General features: G+C 30.5%; 1 protein-coding gene across 1 annotated transcript; it reads right to left on the reverse strand.

The window, feature by feature from the left end:
- Positions 1-2,128: 2,128 nt before the first annotated feature.
- Positions 2,129-17,160, reverse strand: LOC124532002. Its single transcript, XM_047106616.1, has 4 exons — positions 17,036-17,160; positions 7,734-7,869; positions 5,327-5,454; positions 2,129-2,875 (listed from the first exon to the last, which is right to left on the reverse strand). The coding sequence occupies exons 1-4, from the start codon at positions 17,044-17,046 to the stop codon at positions 2,701-2,703; spliced, it is 450 nt and encodes a 149-aa protein (XP_046962572.1). The 5' UTR covers positions 17,047-17,160; the 3' UTR covers positions 2,129-2,700.
- Positions 17,161-17,538: the final 378 nt, after the last annotated feature.

The raw sequence follows: 17,538 nt of genomic DNA on the forward strand, positions 1-17,538 counted from the left end.
CAATAAAAGATAATTCGTATTATTTCCATATTCTTAACACTGTTCATGTGATTTTATACTACAATAACTTTAGATACCCGAATAATCTAGCTGTTTAGAGAGCAAATATCATTATGTTAGTAGTAATTCACAGACAATATAAAGGCGTCTTTGTAATTGTAATTTCATAACATAAACTCAATCTGACATTCATATTATAACAGCATATACGTCTTATTTATCATAAAATAATAACCCAGAGTCCCGCAATTAATTTTCAATGACATTTACCATAAATTGTTATCGCAGAAGTTTTCCGAGAATACTTCAATATGGAAATCGGAGTTATTGAAATTTAATTAGGGTAATTGATTTAAATAACTTCAACTGTGAAAATTATGATATTTTCCGACATTATGTGAGCAAAAGATAATGCGACATAAAGTATATTAATGTAATTATACACATATCATCATTACTATCTACCTACATTACTGTTCCCCGCATTAGAGCAACGTGGTGGAATATGCTCCTAAAAGTAAAAAGTAAAGTAGTATGCTCCTAACCTTCTCCTTTATAAGAGAGAAGAGGCCTTATCCCAGAAGTGGGAAATTTATTACACCGATTTCCTTTATATATTATTAGCAATCTGAAGCTATAAATCTAATAAATCTCTGAAATATAAGGAAATATAATTTACCAAGGTTTACTATAAATAATGATTTAATATTCCAATTACTTCAAGCAAACATTTCAACACAAAGTACAAATGTAAAGACGTCCGCTCCGCACGCGATTCCGACGCAGTGTCCCCACGCTGTCTACGCTTTGCTTTTTATTATATTTGTTTTGCTTGTACCGTCAATCATCTAACAATATATTATTATAAATATATGTATACTAATAATAATTTTACATTAGGAATACTTGAAAATTTAAGAATCAAAAATAATTTCTATAATAACTGTCTTTCAATTGTTATTTTTATTCTTGAATTACAGTTTTACATTCAAAGGACAAGCTCTGTCGGAACAACTAGTATAAAATATATGAACAAAATACGTCAATTCGTACTTACAGATTTCAATACATAAAGGCCTTTAGGAGTGCAGGTATAAATAACCCGGGTGGCGCTTGCTAGGGGTACACGCCGATGATAGTCATGACATGGACCGTAGCTGATGCACACCATAATATGAAATTTTAAGTCTTGTTTTAAAAGATAGCACCAAGGTTATTATTAAGCTGGGGCTGCATACAGAGTATATTTTAACAAATAAGCTTAGACTAAAGGATTCAGTACATTTTCTTCTTCCTGGTTGGGAAACGTCATTCTTAATTCTTAATAAAATTTGTTAGTTATTGTCAAGAAAAAAAATGACGGAATGAGTACGTGAATATTTTCAAAATACACGAATAAAATGCAACAGTGGTTACGGTCTAACTTGAATTTTACTTGAGAAAAAGAGTAGCTAGTTAGTTTCTGATCGGTTCTTCTATGTATAATCACACTACGAACTTGACTTTACATTGGATTTAATTATGTAACAAAACAATCAAAATGTTTTGTATCCATTAAATAAAGAATATTATAATTTAATTTTCGATTCAAACAAATCCTGAGACCTATAAATTGTGCAAATGATTTATTAAAAAATACCTTTGGTTCGAAGAAAGTTGAATTAAGCTACATTCAAAAGGAATATAAATAGAGCCATTTTATTTTCTAATGCCTTTTCATGAAAGTAGACCTAATTAATTAGATTTCAATCGTCAATCTAGCCCACGTGTCTCACAATATTGCAGACAGCAGGCTCTCACAATATGTTAATATCAGACTTCAGAGGTTACTAGTACGACTATCAATGATAATTGACAAGTGAAGCTGTTTAAATGCTTAAAATATTATTTTTACTTATCAATATAGAGTCGTTTGTCCAAATGTGTAACTGAAAGAAATCTAAATCTATCCATATATAAATTGTTACCTCATAGGTAGGTATATATTATTATTAAGCGTGTGCATTACAATTTCAAGTTATTATTAATAATAGAAGTTATATGATTTAAAATATTCTAAAATAAAAATATGACATTAACACTGTGGGGAACGATATTCTTATTCAATTAACAAAAACAAATTGTACATTAATTGCTTTACCAATAAGTACTGTTTATGTTATTTGTTTATCCATAAAGCATATTTACAACAGGGCCACAGAAAAGTGTAAGATATTCAAAACTTAGTAAATTTTATAATAATTGTTAATCGTTGTTTACTAAGCTAAAATACGAATAACAACTTACTAGTTGATTTCAAATCTTGAGAATGAGATTATCGCTTCCAAATTATTTCAAAAAAGATTAATTTTTATTTTTTATTACTGCAATATTTAACTTTAACAAATAAACCGCTAAGTTTCTTTCACCGAGTCTTCAGATCTTCTCAGGTACGAGGTAATTGTTTCCAAGTCGAGTGGTTGGGTTTGGTTAGTTTTTTGACAATCAATAAGCAAGTTTTAATTAAAACTTTTAACTTATGATTTTGAATACTATCTTCCTCTTTTGAATGACAAATCAACGATTGTATAGAGATATACTAAGATTAAATTTGATGAATCGTAGTACAGTTGAAATTGAAATAATTTGTTCATAGTTATATCAGTTAAATATTTTTTTAATATGCTGTTTGAAATATGTAGAAATTGTATAACTTGGGCGTCAACTCCTTGTTCTAAGTATATAATTAACTAAATCAATTAATAAAGGAGCATCGAAAGGACATATTGGATATTTTTTTTTACAATGCTCCGGATAATCGCGTATTGATTTTCCTTGGGAGTATGCAGATTCGAATTCTGTCAGAGCTATTTTGTCCTCTTCCTTTACTTCTAAGCTGTAACAAAAAAAAAATAGAAAGGAATTAAAGATAGTTTTGATCATTTTTTGGTAGTGGTTATATAGGTAGAGTCGAGATGGCCCAATGGTTAGAACGCGTGCATCTTAACCAATGATTGCGGGTTCAAACTCAGGCAAGCACCGCTGATTCATGTGCTTAATTTGTCTTTATAATTCATCTCGTGCACATTGGTGAAGGAAAACATCGTGAGGAAACGTGCATGTGACAAATTTCATAGAAATTCTGCCACAAGTGTGTTCCACCTACCCGTGGAACAACAATTGGAACAGCGTGGTGGAATATGTTCCAAACCTTCTCCTTAAAGTGAGAGGAGGCCTTTAGCCCAATAGTGGAAATTTACAGGCTATTGTTGTAGTTGTTGTTGTTGGTTACTTTTCTCTCAAATCTATTAAAAAGAACCGCATCAAAATTCGTTGGGTTATTTTAAAGATCTAATACATAGGGACGGACAGCGGTAAACGATTTTGTTTCATATTATGTAACGATGATGTTTCTTATATTATTTTCCTGATATTTAGCAGATACTTTAAACGTGTTATTGAATATTGGATATAATTTTTTTATTCACATTCACAATCAGAATAAAAAACTATCCATTTTCCACAAAAGGTATTATGTATGTTGGACGTTACAGCATACCCTTAAAGATAAAAATACTTGGTAAACGCCAAACCATGACAACAGCTCAATTTCTGAGAACGGACCCGCCATCAGCCTGTCAAAGAATATGAAATAACAACGAACATTGTATGAAAATTCTTAATATAACAGTATTGAATATCGCAATGAAGAGTTGTTTAATTTCATTAATATTCACTTTTGAAATGACGGTTCTTTTTGAGAGCGATACAATTTTTATTTTATTTAAAACTTGTTGCAAACATTAATGGATACTAATATTACAATCTTATACTATTTATAGTCGTAATAATCTACATAATCCTGCTTCAAATGTATGATGACCACTATTAATGATGCTACTAGTTTCTAGAACTCCTTAGCGAATACCACAGCTACAGTTATAAACCTGACTGTCTTGTTTCCAAGTAAGATTGTTATGCAAACGTGAAAGTTCTTAATGCAAACAAGCGACGCCTATCGTGCATAAGGGTCGAACGCATTTAGTAAACCTGTTTGAAGGCGATATATAAAAACTATTAAAGATAACATTTATGGCTCAGTTACCTCACAACTTGCGACATCACCAACAAACGCATACTCATAATATTATTATCTACGCACGTACATTACAGTACATAATTTGTAGGTCAATATAGCCAGGAGGAGAAGTTTCTAAGCTAAACATGTGGCATAATTTCATCCGACAAATGCGTTTCATTCAATATTTATATTATACGCTAAGCACAAAATGTATTATGAATACAAAATTTACTATATGTATCGCTATTGGAAATAATGAAAATTAAGTAACTACTACAAATTACTCTTAATTTTTTTGTTTTTAATTTTTATCCTTTTATATATTTGCCGTGTTATAAATAAATATTTCTTTTTTCATAATAAGTATAAATATACCTTCGAATATATACTCATAACAAAGTCAATGTAGGTACATACATATTATATCTAGGTGCATATATAAACGTACTTATTTGGCGACGCATCGCAACTTGAGACGTGAATCATGCTACTCGTTTGAGTGATTTGACGACACACTTTTTAACAGCTGATGTAGTTCGACTTCCGAGCGTTAGAAGTAAACACATTTATAACAGCAGACGTTGACTCACTTATGTCTATTTTTATATAATATGTAAACTGTGCAAACATTTAAATTTTGCATATACTTCTTTCTTTTTGGATTCCACCAATGAGTAAAAGGTGTTCAAAAAATTTTAATTTTATAATATTAAAAAGAAATCTGTAACTAGTTTTAATGCAGTCGACATGCAAAGAAATTTTTGAATAAAACCTTTATTTTAACGTACGGACGTGTTTATTTCCGGTTTCGTTTATTATTTTGCAATACAGAGCATTGATGCGATAGAATGATTGGTCAACTAGTCAATGACTTTTGACTCACCGAAATTTGATTTTAAGACTTAAATACTAATCTACACCTTTCTAAGCTAACCAACATGACCATTGTAGCCATATTTATCTACCTATATATACAACATCTTTGGCAATGTTTCCTGAGACTAGGACTTAGCGAAAATGTTTGCTCCAACAATTTGTGATAATTATTGCCTTTTATTATGAATTAAATAACTCAAACAAACAGTCTATATTTGTAAATAAAGCATCCTTTTAAAGTTATTTATCCTGACTGCGGTCGCACAGCCAAATATACTAAGTCCAGTATTTTTGGTACTTTCAACGTTGAGAATGTTAGGGTGGGGTAACTTTCCAGGAATTCGAGGAGGGCAGTTTGTAATCAAGATATTTTTGTATTACAGTACTTACGACAACATGTATATTAAACCTCTTCGTAAGACGCTGTCTGGCGAACGAGCTCCAAGATCACAATAGAGGTACCGGGCACATTGTAGTGGATCGTACTTTAATATTCTCTTCCATCTCACTGTTGGAGTCTGAAAGTAAGCGTAAATTGTTTAACATTTTTTACAAATATTATTAATATAAACATTTTGATATGAATTGATCAAACTCATAAAATAATGGTGTTTAGTGTAGATATTATTAACAATATCTTGAGCCTTATATTTTATCGATCGAGTCAGGATGGCCCAGTGGTTAGAACGCGTGCATCTTAACCGATGGTTGCGGGTTCAAACCCAGGCAGGCACCGCTGATTCATGTGCTTAATTTATCTTTATAATTCATCTCGTGCTCAGCGGTGAAGGAAAACATGAGGAAACCTGCATGTGACAAATTTCATAGAAATTCTGCCACATGTGCATTCCACCAACCCGCATTGGAACAGCGTGGTGGAATATATTCCAAACCTTCTCCTCAAACGGAGAGGAGGCCTTTAGCCCAGCATTGGGAATTTACAGGCCGTTGTTTATATTTTATCATTTGTTATTCATCAAATAATATATGGCTATTCAAATACACATGATATAATGAGTTGAAAAACGATAATAATAACGTATTGAATTTTAAAAATAAGATGCTTTCTATTTTAGTATATGTATGCATTTTATGGCCTTCATTAATTTTAATTGTAATAGAAAACAGTATTCTTTACCGTATCGAAGGCTTGGATAACATAGTATGTTATATAAAATCAATATAGAATAAAGAAATTTTAGTTAATATAATTATAGAAAAAGTGCTGGAAATTAACGAGGAATTCAAGTTGATGACGTCGAGGTGCGCGTGTGTGTGTATGTGTGTGTGTGGGTGTGTGTGATTGATATGCTTTTCGTTGTTGCTATAAACATACCAAATATTTATCGAATTATTTATAGCTTTATTTTCAAACATTGAAAAGATTAATTATTAAATCTATAATACTGTTCGTATGAAATGTATTTTGTAATGGTACTAGCTATTGCCCGTGGCTTTGCCCGAGTGGAAATTGGTAGTAAATAATTTGACAGGCAAATTTAAAATATTACGTTAATTTCAGAGCTCTCTATAAACCATATTTGTGGCGAATGCCTACGTTATAACATCTACCTATCTAACAATTATTGTTTACGAACAACTAATGTTTTTATTGCTAAGGTCGAAAGAGGTTATTGTAATTTAACTATTTTAGTTGGCGTTTGACATCTAGCGCCCAAACGGCAGATTGTCTATAAAATTATCGATTACATTGTGCATAAATTTTTATATTCCATTGAATTGACGACCTCCACGGTCGAGTGGTGTGTACACCAGTTTTCATGGGTACGCCACTCTGAGGTCCCGGGTTCAATTCCCGGCCGAGACGATGTAGATTACCATTAGTTTTGTATGTTGTCTTGAGGTGTTTGTGGTACCGTTTTTACTTCTGATTTCCATAACACAAGTGCTTCAGCTACTTACATTGGGATCAGAGTAATGTATGTGATGTTGTCTCATATTTATTTTTTCATATACATATTTTTTTTCAAAAAATTAGAGGTGTAAAAAAAAATTTAATAATTTTCTTATATGAGGCAAATTTCAACCCAATATAAAACAGCCTTGTACTTGGCACTAGAAATCTTTATTCTTAAAGAGAAAGGATAGAAAACGAATTACGAATTAGTAAATTCAGGAGAATCATCCGATATAGACAGATTTCTCAATATGTTTCCTTCAACTGCGAAATATGTGATGAAACTTAATCAACTAAGTAGTACTTGTCCATTATGTGTTATTCAAAGAACTCTATCACAAACAATCTTTATTATAGGGTTATTCTGAAATAATATCGAAACTCCAGACCATTTATCAGAAACTATACTAGTTACAACATTTGAAAAAGAATTGCATTAAAATATTTTCACCGAAAGTCAGTTATCAATCTTTCACAGATTCATCGATCCCTAAAAAACCCGAACTTGGATATACAATGGCGAGCATACAGGCGAAAAGGCTTTTGGCTATTAACTTATAGTGTATGTTACTTGATAGACTTACAACTCGTTTTTATGGGTAAAACAATATTCGCCTTAAACTGAAAGTGATATCGTTTGTTTATTTCTTTGTAGTTTTTTTTTAGACAGATTCTATCAAAAAGAGACTAAAATTTTGTACAGTATTGTTTGTTTAAATGACTGATTAATACTTGAAACTCAAAACCCTTTGAAAAGTCTTCTGAAACTGCATAACGGTATAAAAATACATAATAATACCTTAATGTTATCAATATGCATTGGAAATAAACTTTTATCTGAACTGGCTTTGAACTTAATAGTGACAATTATACACTCACGTAATTATTTGTGGAATTAACGTCTCGTTTAAAAAGTAGGCGCAGCAGTTTCGGTGCAGTGATGGCTTGGTAATCCTGAGCGAGGATGTGTAAACAATATAGTACTCCTACCAGAAGACTCAAGAGGACGAGCAATCTGCAACAAACCAAAACTTTATCAATTCGTAAAACAATTAATTAAATTATTTTGTTATACTTACGCCACCTCTCAGACCTGTAAATCATCCAGGAACTCGCTGAAATACAAAACATAAAAATGCCATACAACTATAAGTTCTGGTCTTGACATTAACCACTTTTTTGATTATATAGTATCATACTATTACTTGCTAGCTCAGCAAGACGTAGTACCAATATAGGATAAATTCTTACTCAAATATTATTAGTATATGAAATATGCACATACATCAACGGCAGTATGCAAACTTGTGCGTCTATGTCTGATGTCATTGTTCGAACTAGGGGTCAATTCTACTAACAAAATTGTCACTTTATCAAAATCGAATCGAAAAGTAATCGTTGCGGCTTGAGTGTCTTCGTATTTTCTAACACAATGAGCTAGTAACTATTGTTCGTCGTTGGGTTGCAATAAAATCGAAAACGTATAGTAAAGTAGAATTACCCTTAGTCGGATTCAGCTGAGGTTTATTTTTGTGAGGAATAGTCAAAGTTGGATTAGAATAGAGTTGGGATCGTATCTTAACCAGTATAAACTAGATAAATAAGTCTCGAATGCCTGAGCGTCAAGATATAAAAGGGTTCATTTCTTTGATAATGGATTTATTTATTTAGTTTAAGTAATAAACTGATTTCGGAGAGTTATATTTAAATAGGTAAATAAAATCTTTAAAAAAATATATTTTCTATTAAAATATTATAGTTAAATTTAACTAAAACGAAATTTGAATATGATTCCAAATTTCAGAACTGAACGTAGTAGATACGTAACGTAAGTAAAAAAAAAAACATTTTTTTTTTAGCACAAATTATACTCCTCTAATAAAAATGAAGTGAGATGTTATTATCAAAATCAAAATAAACTTTATTCAAGTGGACTTTTACAAGCACTTTTGAATCGTCATTTAACAATTAAGTGAAGCTACCATCGGTTCGGAAAGTATATTCTACCGAGAAGAAACGGCAAGAAACTCAGTAGTTACTCTTTCTCATAATTTAAAAAATACAATCATATTACTTAATTACAATTATATGTGTATGTAATGTATCCTGCCTGGAAGTCAACGGGTATTAATTCCATGCTTTTTTCATCATCATCTACAAAATCTTATTTACCTATGTATTACAAAAGATTTGAATTTACGAAACGGCAAAGTTAAAAATATCTGCGGAATTTTATTACATTATAACGATTATCATATTACTATGAATAAGTTCCCAATACGCATTTAATAGGCAACGATAATTATTTTTATTTTTATTTATGTATAAGTTACTTGGTTCAAACATAATTGACAGGTGTCTCAAAATATGAAAATAATATTAAACTAAGACAACATATTTTTAGGATACGGCAATTTTTAACACTAATTAAAAATTAACAATCTTCTTGAGTATCTATTGTAAAATAATTGCATATTTAACACATTTTTGAGAGTCCTCCTAGGTAAAATGAAATGAAAAATATTAGACTACTTAAAAGTCGATTTACGATTATATAACGTAGTTATAGTTATTGTTATATTTGGAGCCGGTGTCAGCCACAGGCACACGCTTCAACAATCAAAAGAAAGAAGCGATACGAGCCCCTTGATTGACCCAGTATAATATCGTATAAAAGGTAATTTGTAAGAAACATTTCTTAAAGTATTCTCGTATTGTTTTTTGGTAGGTATAGAATAGGGTTGGCTGACACCGACTCCAAATATAGCAATAATTATAACTACATTATATAATCGTAAATCGACTTTTAAGTAATCTAATATTTTTCATTTCATTTTACCTAGGAGGACTCTCAAAAATGTGTTAAATATGCAATTATTTTTATTACTTTTGAGTGCATTTTAATTTGTTTTAAAATACTGTTTTGTTTGAAGTCGGTTTTTCTTTTTGTTAAAATTTTATTTATTTTTTGATTTTAAGTGAAGCTGATGTAGACTAACATTTTTTTCTTAATATGGATAGATTAAGCGTGCCGATTATATGAATCAGAAACTACTTCAGGGACAATTTCAAAAGAAACTTTCGAATAAAGCAAAAATAGACTTTCGAAAATGCGGCTTTAATACGTCATGCGGCATAAACTACAAGGTACCACTCTCGAAAGAGCTGTAATCGACCTCAGTAAAAAAACTTTGCAAAAGAGCTATTCGTATGCTATGTCGTACATCATATACACAAAATTTGATTAAAGACAGAAAGAAATTCTGCCCCAAATCGCACCCTAACTGTAAGCCGTTTAGGAGTTCCGTCAATACATAGTATAAAACAAAGTCGCATTCTCTGTCCCTATATCTTTAAAACTACGCAACGGATTTTGATAAGGTTTTTTTTTTAATATATAGTGTAATTCAAGGGGAAGGTTTGTGTATATAATAAATGAACAATATAGTAAAGAAACACTGACAATTTTAGAAGTTTGCAATGTGATGTCGTAAATAAACTAATTCTTTAGTATATTTAGTATCAGTATTGCACCCGTGAGAAGTCGGGGCGAGTCGCTAGTTGATTATAATATTTGATTATGACAATTACATGAACATAACCACGTTACGGAAGGTGATTCAAATATCCAAGTAACCCATAAATAAAAGATTCGACCGAGTATTGCTAACGTGCTCCTCAGAATTGTTCCGTTCCCTCCCGTTCCCTTAATTTGTCATGGATCCTGTGCTCAGAACCTTACCAAACTTTCACCAAACTACCCTTAAAGTATATCCTTTATACTAAAAAAAGAATCATCAAAATTGGTTGACGTGATTTTGAGTTATTCACCTATTTGTCGCGCATATATATAATGCAAATTTAAGTCGTTTTCATACCGATACCATCATCGGAAAAAAATAAAAAAAAAATGGGACCCCACGGGAAGCACTACCTTTCAAACAAAAAAAAAATTATCAAAATCGGTCCACCCAGTAAAAAGTTATGAGGTAACAAACAAAAAAAAAAAAAAAAAAAAAAAAAATACAGACGAATTGATAACCTCCTCCGTTTGGAAGTCGGTTGAAAATAACCGTAAATCGACTTTTAAATAGTCTAATATTTTTCATTTCATTTTACTTAGGAGGACTCTAAAAAATATATTGAATACGCAATTATTTTTAACACTTTTAGTGCATATTCATTTGTTCTAAAGTAGTGTTTTGTTTGAAGTCGGTTTTTCTTTTTGTTAAAATTTTTATTTATACACAATAATATACTGGATCAATCAAGGGGCTCGTATCGCAAGGGCAAGGGCACCGTGGCTGACACCGGCTCCAAATATACCAATAACTATAACTACATTATATAATCGTAAATCGACTTTTAAGTAGTCTAATATTTTTCATTTCATTTTACTTAGGAGGACTCTAAAAAATATGTTCAATACGCAATTATTTTTATTACTTTTTAGAGCATATTCATTTGTTTTAAAATGCTGTTTTGTTTGAAGTCGGTTTTTCTTTTTGTTAAAATTTTTATTTATGCAGATTACATACATCTACAGATATTTATATAATTTCAATAATAATTATAAAAAAATGTTAAAATCCGATTTTGTGCGACTATCGCCAAAATCTGAATTCTACGCGGGCAAAGCCGTGATGTATAATAAATAAAATTTTAACAAAAAGAAAAACCGACTTCAAACAAAACACTATTTTAAAACAAATGAATATGCACGAAAAAGTAATAAAAATAATTGCGTATTCAACATATTTTTTAGAGTCTTCCTAAGTTAAATGAAATGAAAAATATTAGACTACTTAAAAGTCGATTAACGATTATATCATGTAGTTATAGTTATTGGTATATTTGGAGCCGGTGTCAGCCACGGTGCCCTTGCCCCAACAATCAAAAGAAAGAAGCGATACGAGCCCCTTGATTGATCCAGTATATTATTGTGTAAAAGTTAATTTGTAAAAAACATATTTGTCAAAGTATTCTCGTATTGTTTTTTGATAGATATACTCTAGGGTTTTATTGGCTGACACCGACTCCAAATATAACAATAATTATAACTACATGATATAATCGTTAATCGACTTTTAAGTAGTCTAATATTTTTCATTTCATTTAACTTAGGAAGACTCTAAAAAATATGTTGAATACGCAATTATTTTTATTACTTTTTCGTGCATATTCATTTGTTTTAAAATAGTGTTTTGTTTGAAGTCGGTTTTTCTTTTTGTTAAAATTTTATTTATTTTTTGATTTTAAGTGAAGCTGATGTTGACTAACTAATTTTTTTTAATATGGATAGATTAAACGTTCCGTTTATATGAGTCAGAAACTACTTCGAGGACAATTTCAAAGGAAACTTGCGAATAAAGCAAAAATAGACTTTCGAAAATGCGGATTTAATACGTCACGCGGCGTAAACTACAAGGATCCCTCGAAAGAGCTGTAATCGAACTCAGCAAAAAAACTTTGAAAAAGACCAACTATATTTCGTACATCATATGACATCACATCACATACACAAAATTTGATTAAAGATAGTAAGAAATTCTGCCCCATATCGCACCCTAACTGCGAGCCGTATAGGAGTTCCATCACTACATAGTATAAAACAAAGTCGCTTTCTCTGTCCCTATATCTTTAAATCTACGCAACGGATTTTGATGCAGTTTTTTTTAAAAGATAGTGTGATTCAAGGGGAAGGTTTGTGCATATAAAACATGAACAATATAGTAAAGAAACACTGATAATTTTAGAAGTTTGCGATGTGATGTCGTATATAAACAAATTCTGTAGTATATTTAGTATCAGTATTGCACCCGTGCGAAGCCGGGGTGGGTAGCTAGTTGATTATAATATTCGACTATGATAATTTCATAAACATAACCACATTACGGAAGGTGACTCAAATATCCAAATAACCTATAAATAAAAGATTCGACCGAGTATCGCTAACGTGCTCCTCAGAATTGTTCCGTTCCCTTCCGTTCCGTTACTTTGTCATGGATCCTGTGCTCAGAACCTTACCAAACATTCACCAAATTACCCTTGAAGTATATATTTTATAATAAAAAAAGAATTATCAAAATTGGTTAACGTCATTTTCAGTTATTCACCTATTTGTCGAGCATATACATAATGCAAATTTAAGACTTATGTCGTTTTCACATGGATACCATCATCGGAAAAAAAAATAAAAAAAATGGGACCCCACGGGAAGCACTACCTTTCAAACAAAAAAAAAATTATCAAAATCGGTCCACCCAGTGAAAAGTTATGAGGTAACAAACATAAAAAAAAAAAAAAAAAAAAAAAAAAATACTGACGAATTGATAACCTCCTCCTTTTGGAAGTCGGTTGATAAAGGCACCACGTCATTGACAACTAGCTTACCTAAATAATTGATTAACAAATTTTATGCTCTTTTTTATGTCGAAAGTATGATTTTTTCTAAAATCCCAATAAATCCAGATTGAGTACATTTTACGCGCTTGAAATAGCTACGTACCAAAATTTTAGATGATTTCTTTTTAAACTAAGTTCGTCAATCAACGCTATAAAAAAAAACTAGGTACGTTCCCATGGCAACTTATTTCAAAAGTTGGTGCAACTAATCAAGATTCTTAAATAGTAAATACATTGCATTATTAATTTACAAGAAAAATCTAGCACGTATTTTTAAAAATAAATACAACTGTTATTTCTGATTCATCTGGAACCAGTGATGACTTTGCTTTTAATTCAATAGATGACGATTTATGCTTTTATGGGACTTGGCATAAAGAATATATAGACATTTTGATTTAGAGAAATACGCGAAATAGTCTGTTTTAGTGAACCTTGGTTATAGATCGAATTAAGTCTAGGAGACTCTTTAAGTACTCACTTAAAATTCCCCCTCATGCGAGCTTTACTGACTTGCCACTTCTGAGATCACATATTCATTTAAATATTTAAAACGATGCTCAAATTAACCTATTTTTATATTTAAGCATAATAAAGTAAAAAAAATAAACATTTTAATATTCACATAAAAGATTCTGACAAAATCAATTTGGTTGAAAATAAAACAATTGGTTTATTTTAGTTTATAAAATATGTTTTAATTATACCAGTTGTTATTATGAAATGCTTCATTTCTTTGTTTTATAATATATTGTTATTGTTTTCATAATAAAAGTATTTAATAATAAAAGACCGCCTACCAACCAATATAACGTCAGGTGTTCGAGATAAAAAACATATCCTTCCTTAGAGTTCAAGCTTCATGTTAATTTTAATAAATTCGTTTCAGTGACAGACAGACACACAAAGTTGTAATAAATAAAAATTTTAACAAAAAGAAAAACCGACTTCAAACAAAACAGTATTTTAAAACAAATGAATATGCACGAAAAAGTAATAAAAATAATTGCGTATTTAACATATTTTTTAGAGTCTTCCTAAGTTAAATGAAATGAAAAATATTAGACTACTTAAAAGTCGATTTACGATTATATAATGTAGTTATAGTTATTGGTATATTTGGAGCCGGTGTCAGCCACGGTGCCCTTGCCCCAACAATCAAAAGATAGAAGCGATACGAGCCCCTTGATTGATCCAGTATATTATTGTATAAAAGGTAATTTGTAAAAAACACATTTGTTAAAGTATTCTCGTATTGTTTTTTGATAGATATACTGTAGGGTTTTATTGGCTGACACCGACTCCAAATATAACAATAATTATAACTACATGATATAGTCGTTAATCGACTTTTAAGTAGTCTAATATTTTTCATTTCATTTACTTAGGAAGACTCTAAAAAATATGTTAAATACGCAGTTATTTTTATTACTTTTTCGTGCATATTCATTTGTTTTAAAATACTGTTTTGTTTGAAGTCGGTTTTTCTTTTTGTTAAAATTTTTATTTATTTTTTGATTTTAAGTGAAGCTGACGTTGACTAATTTTTTTTAATATGGATAGATTAAGCGTTCCGTTTATATGAGTCAGAGACTACTTCGAGGACAATTTCAAAGGAAACTTGCGAATAAAGCAAAAATAGACTTTCGAAAGTGCGGTTTTAATACGTCACGCGGCGTAAACTACAAGAATCCATTGAAAGAGCTGTAATCGAACTCAGCAAAAAAACTTTAAAAAAGACCAACTATATATCGGACATCGTATGACATCACATCACATACACAAAATTTGATTAAAGATAGTAAGAAATTCTGCCCCATATCGCACCCTAACTGCGAGCCGTATAGGAGTTCCATCACTACATAGTATAAAACAAAGTCGCTTTCTCTGTCCCTATATCTTTAAATCTACGCAACGGATTTTGATGCGGTTTTTTTTTAAAAGATAGTGTGATTCAAGGGGAAGGTTTGTGTATTTATATACACATGAACAAAATAGTAAAGAAACATTGATAATTTTAGAAGTTTGCGATGTGATGTCGTAAATAAACAAATTCTGTAGTATATTTAGTATCAGTATTGCACCCGTGCGAAGCCGGGGTGGGTAGCTAGTTGATTATAATATTCGACTATGATAATTACATAAACATAACCACATTACGGAAGGTGACTCAAATATCCAAATAACCTATAAATAAAAGATTCGACTGAGTATCGCTAACGTGCTCCTCAGAATTGTTCCCCTCCCTTCCGTTCCGTTACTTTGTCATGGATCCTGTGCTCAGAACCTTACCAAACATTCACCAAATTGCCCTTGAAGTATATATTTTATAATAAAAAAAGAATTATCAAAATTGGTTGACGTGATTTTCAGTTATTCACCTATTTGTCGCGCATATACATAATGCAAATTTAAGACTTATGTCGTTTTCATATGGATACCATCATCGGAAAAAAATAAAAAAAAACGTCGGACCCCACGGGAAGCACTACCTTTCAAACAAAAAAAAATTATCAAAATCGGTCCACCCAGTGAAAAGTTATGAGGTAACAAACATAAAAAAAAAATAATACAGACGAATTGATAACCTCCTCCTTTTGGAAGTCGGTTGAAAAGTAACTCTTTTTATATCTTTAATATAAGTATAGATTAAGGAAGTTATGAATGTCTTATTATATTATATAAACTAAATATATATATATGAAATAAAATATAGTAAAGTATAAAATAAAGTCGCTACCAGTCCTATTTGTAGACTAAGTTTTATTCTACGCAACATTACATGCATTTTTTATCAATGTACAAAATAATTTAAGAGAAAGTCTATAAATGAATATATGATATATATATCATAAATAATATATATATATAATAGAAACGCAAATTTCAACTTTTGCTAGACGAAAAAAAAACGGAAAATATATGTTGTTAGTTTGTTCTTCAATTAAAGAGTTGTACGTAAGCCTTTTTACCAGAGTAAAGCCGCTTCGGTATTTAGTTTAATACACGATTTGAAACTTACAAGTTTCAAATATGTATATTTTATATCATATATATTTTAAGTCCTAAAGCTTTAACGATTATAAATAATCCAACGGTTTACGTTGTAAATGTTTAAAAACAAAATTATGTATATATAAATCACGCAAAGGCTTTAATAAATGTAATTGTTACAAAAAACATCAAGCAGGAATGTCCTAACACAATCTGGTCTGTTATGATAACTTGTTTATGCCGACTGGAAATAAACAAAATGTTTGTATTCGTAATACAATTATCGAAAGTACGCTTTTTGCCCTTTGCTAAAATATATCCAGCTTATTCCAATGGAATAGGAAAAAAGATACACAAAACTTACATTTACGTATTTCATGCGATTTGCCAATAGCTCTGCTATATTGTGCACTACATAGATATTATGATTAATATATTTATAATAATATATTTATTTATAACACAACACTCTTGCACTTACACACTCGTTTCTAATTTAATTTTACTTCCATAATTCCGATAGCAATTTCGTCGACGTACAAAACGGCAATTTTCGCAAATCCATAGTAAATATCATAGATTAATCAAGCTCCCGGCCAATTATAACGCGTCAATTTTGCTGTCAAATGTCGTTAATTTGGCTTTTATCCTGAACATAAAATGAACTATTGAAAATATACACTTTCGGAGACGTTTAACATTCATTTGAACGACCTGAATAACATTTGAATATCAATACAAAAAAAATAGTTAGAGATGAAAGAAATATTAATATAACTTACTTCACTCCCATTTCTCGTATTTCGATAAACTTTGAACTGTATAATCACAACGCAAATTGAATTCCAGAGTGAGGTTTTTCTGTGTTTCCGTCTAACTAAACGTTTGGTATAATCCTTTAGAAATTGGATGGTCACGTTGAATTTGATAGTGGGGGCGTGGATGAGATGTTTTAAAATAGTCGTGTAACAACTCTTATGTGGAGAGGAAAGTGGTTGCGGTAAACCAAACTAACAAGTTGTCATTTAAATGTATTTGATATTGTTACGTTTATTTCTGGTTTGTTAGAAATTTCGACACGATATTGTAATAACAATGATAATTAAAAACAATGTGATCAAAGCACTTCCCGCAAATGTGAACTATTGAAATCAATAGCTATTGAAAGAATTTATAATTTACGAAAACCAATAAATACATTTATTTAACATGTATAAAACACAGGATTTTGTTAATAAAATTACGTATATCTATCTATACATATTATAAAATTGGAGTATATGTT

Source organism: Vanessa cardui, chromosome 8 (genome assembly GCF_905220365.1).
Source record: "Vanessa cardui chromosome 8, ilVanCard2.1, whole genome shotgun sequence".
In the NCBI taxonomy this organism is placed as follows: domain Eukaryota; kingdom Metazoa; phylum Arthropoda; class Insecta; order Lepidoptera; family Nymphalidae; genus Vanessa; species Vanessa cardui.

Coding starts and splice junctions, on each gene's coding strand:
- LOC124532002 (XM_047106616.1), bottom strand. Junction 5,455..7,733: donor TTAATTCCACAAATAATTAC/GTGAGTGTATAA, acceptor GCTTACTTTCAG/ACTCCAACAGTGAGATGGAA. Junction 2,876..5,326: donor GGTTTAATATACATGTTGTC/GTAAGTACTGTA, acceptor TTTTTGTTACAG/CTTAGAAGTAAAGGAAGAGG.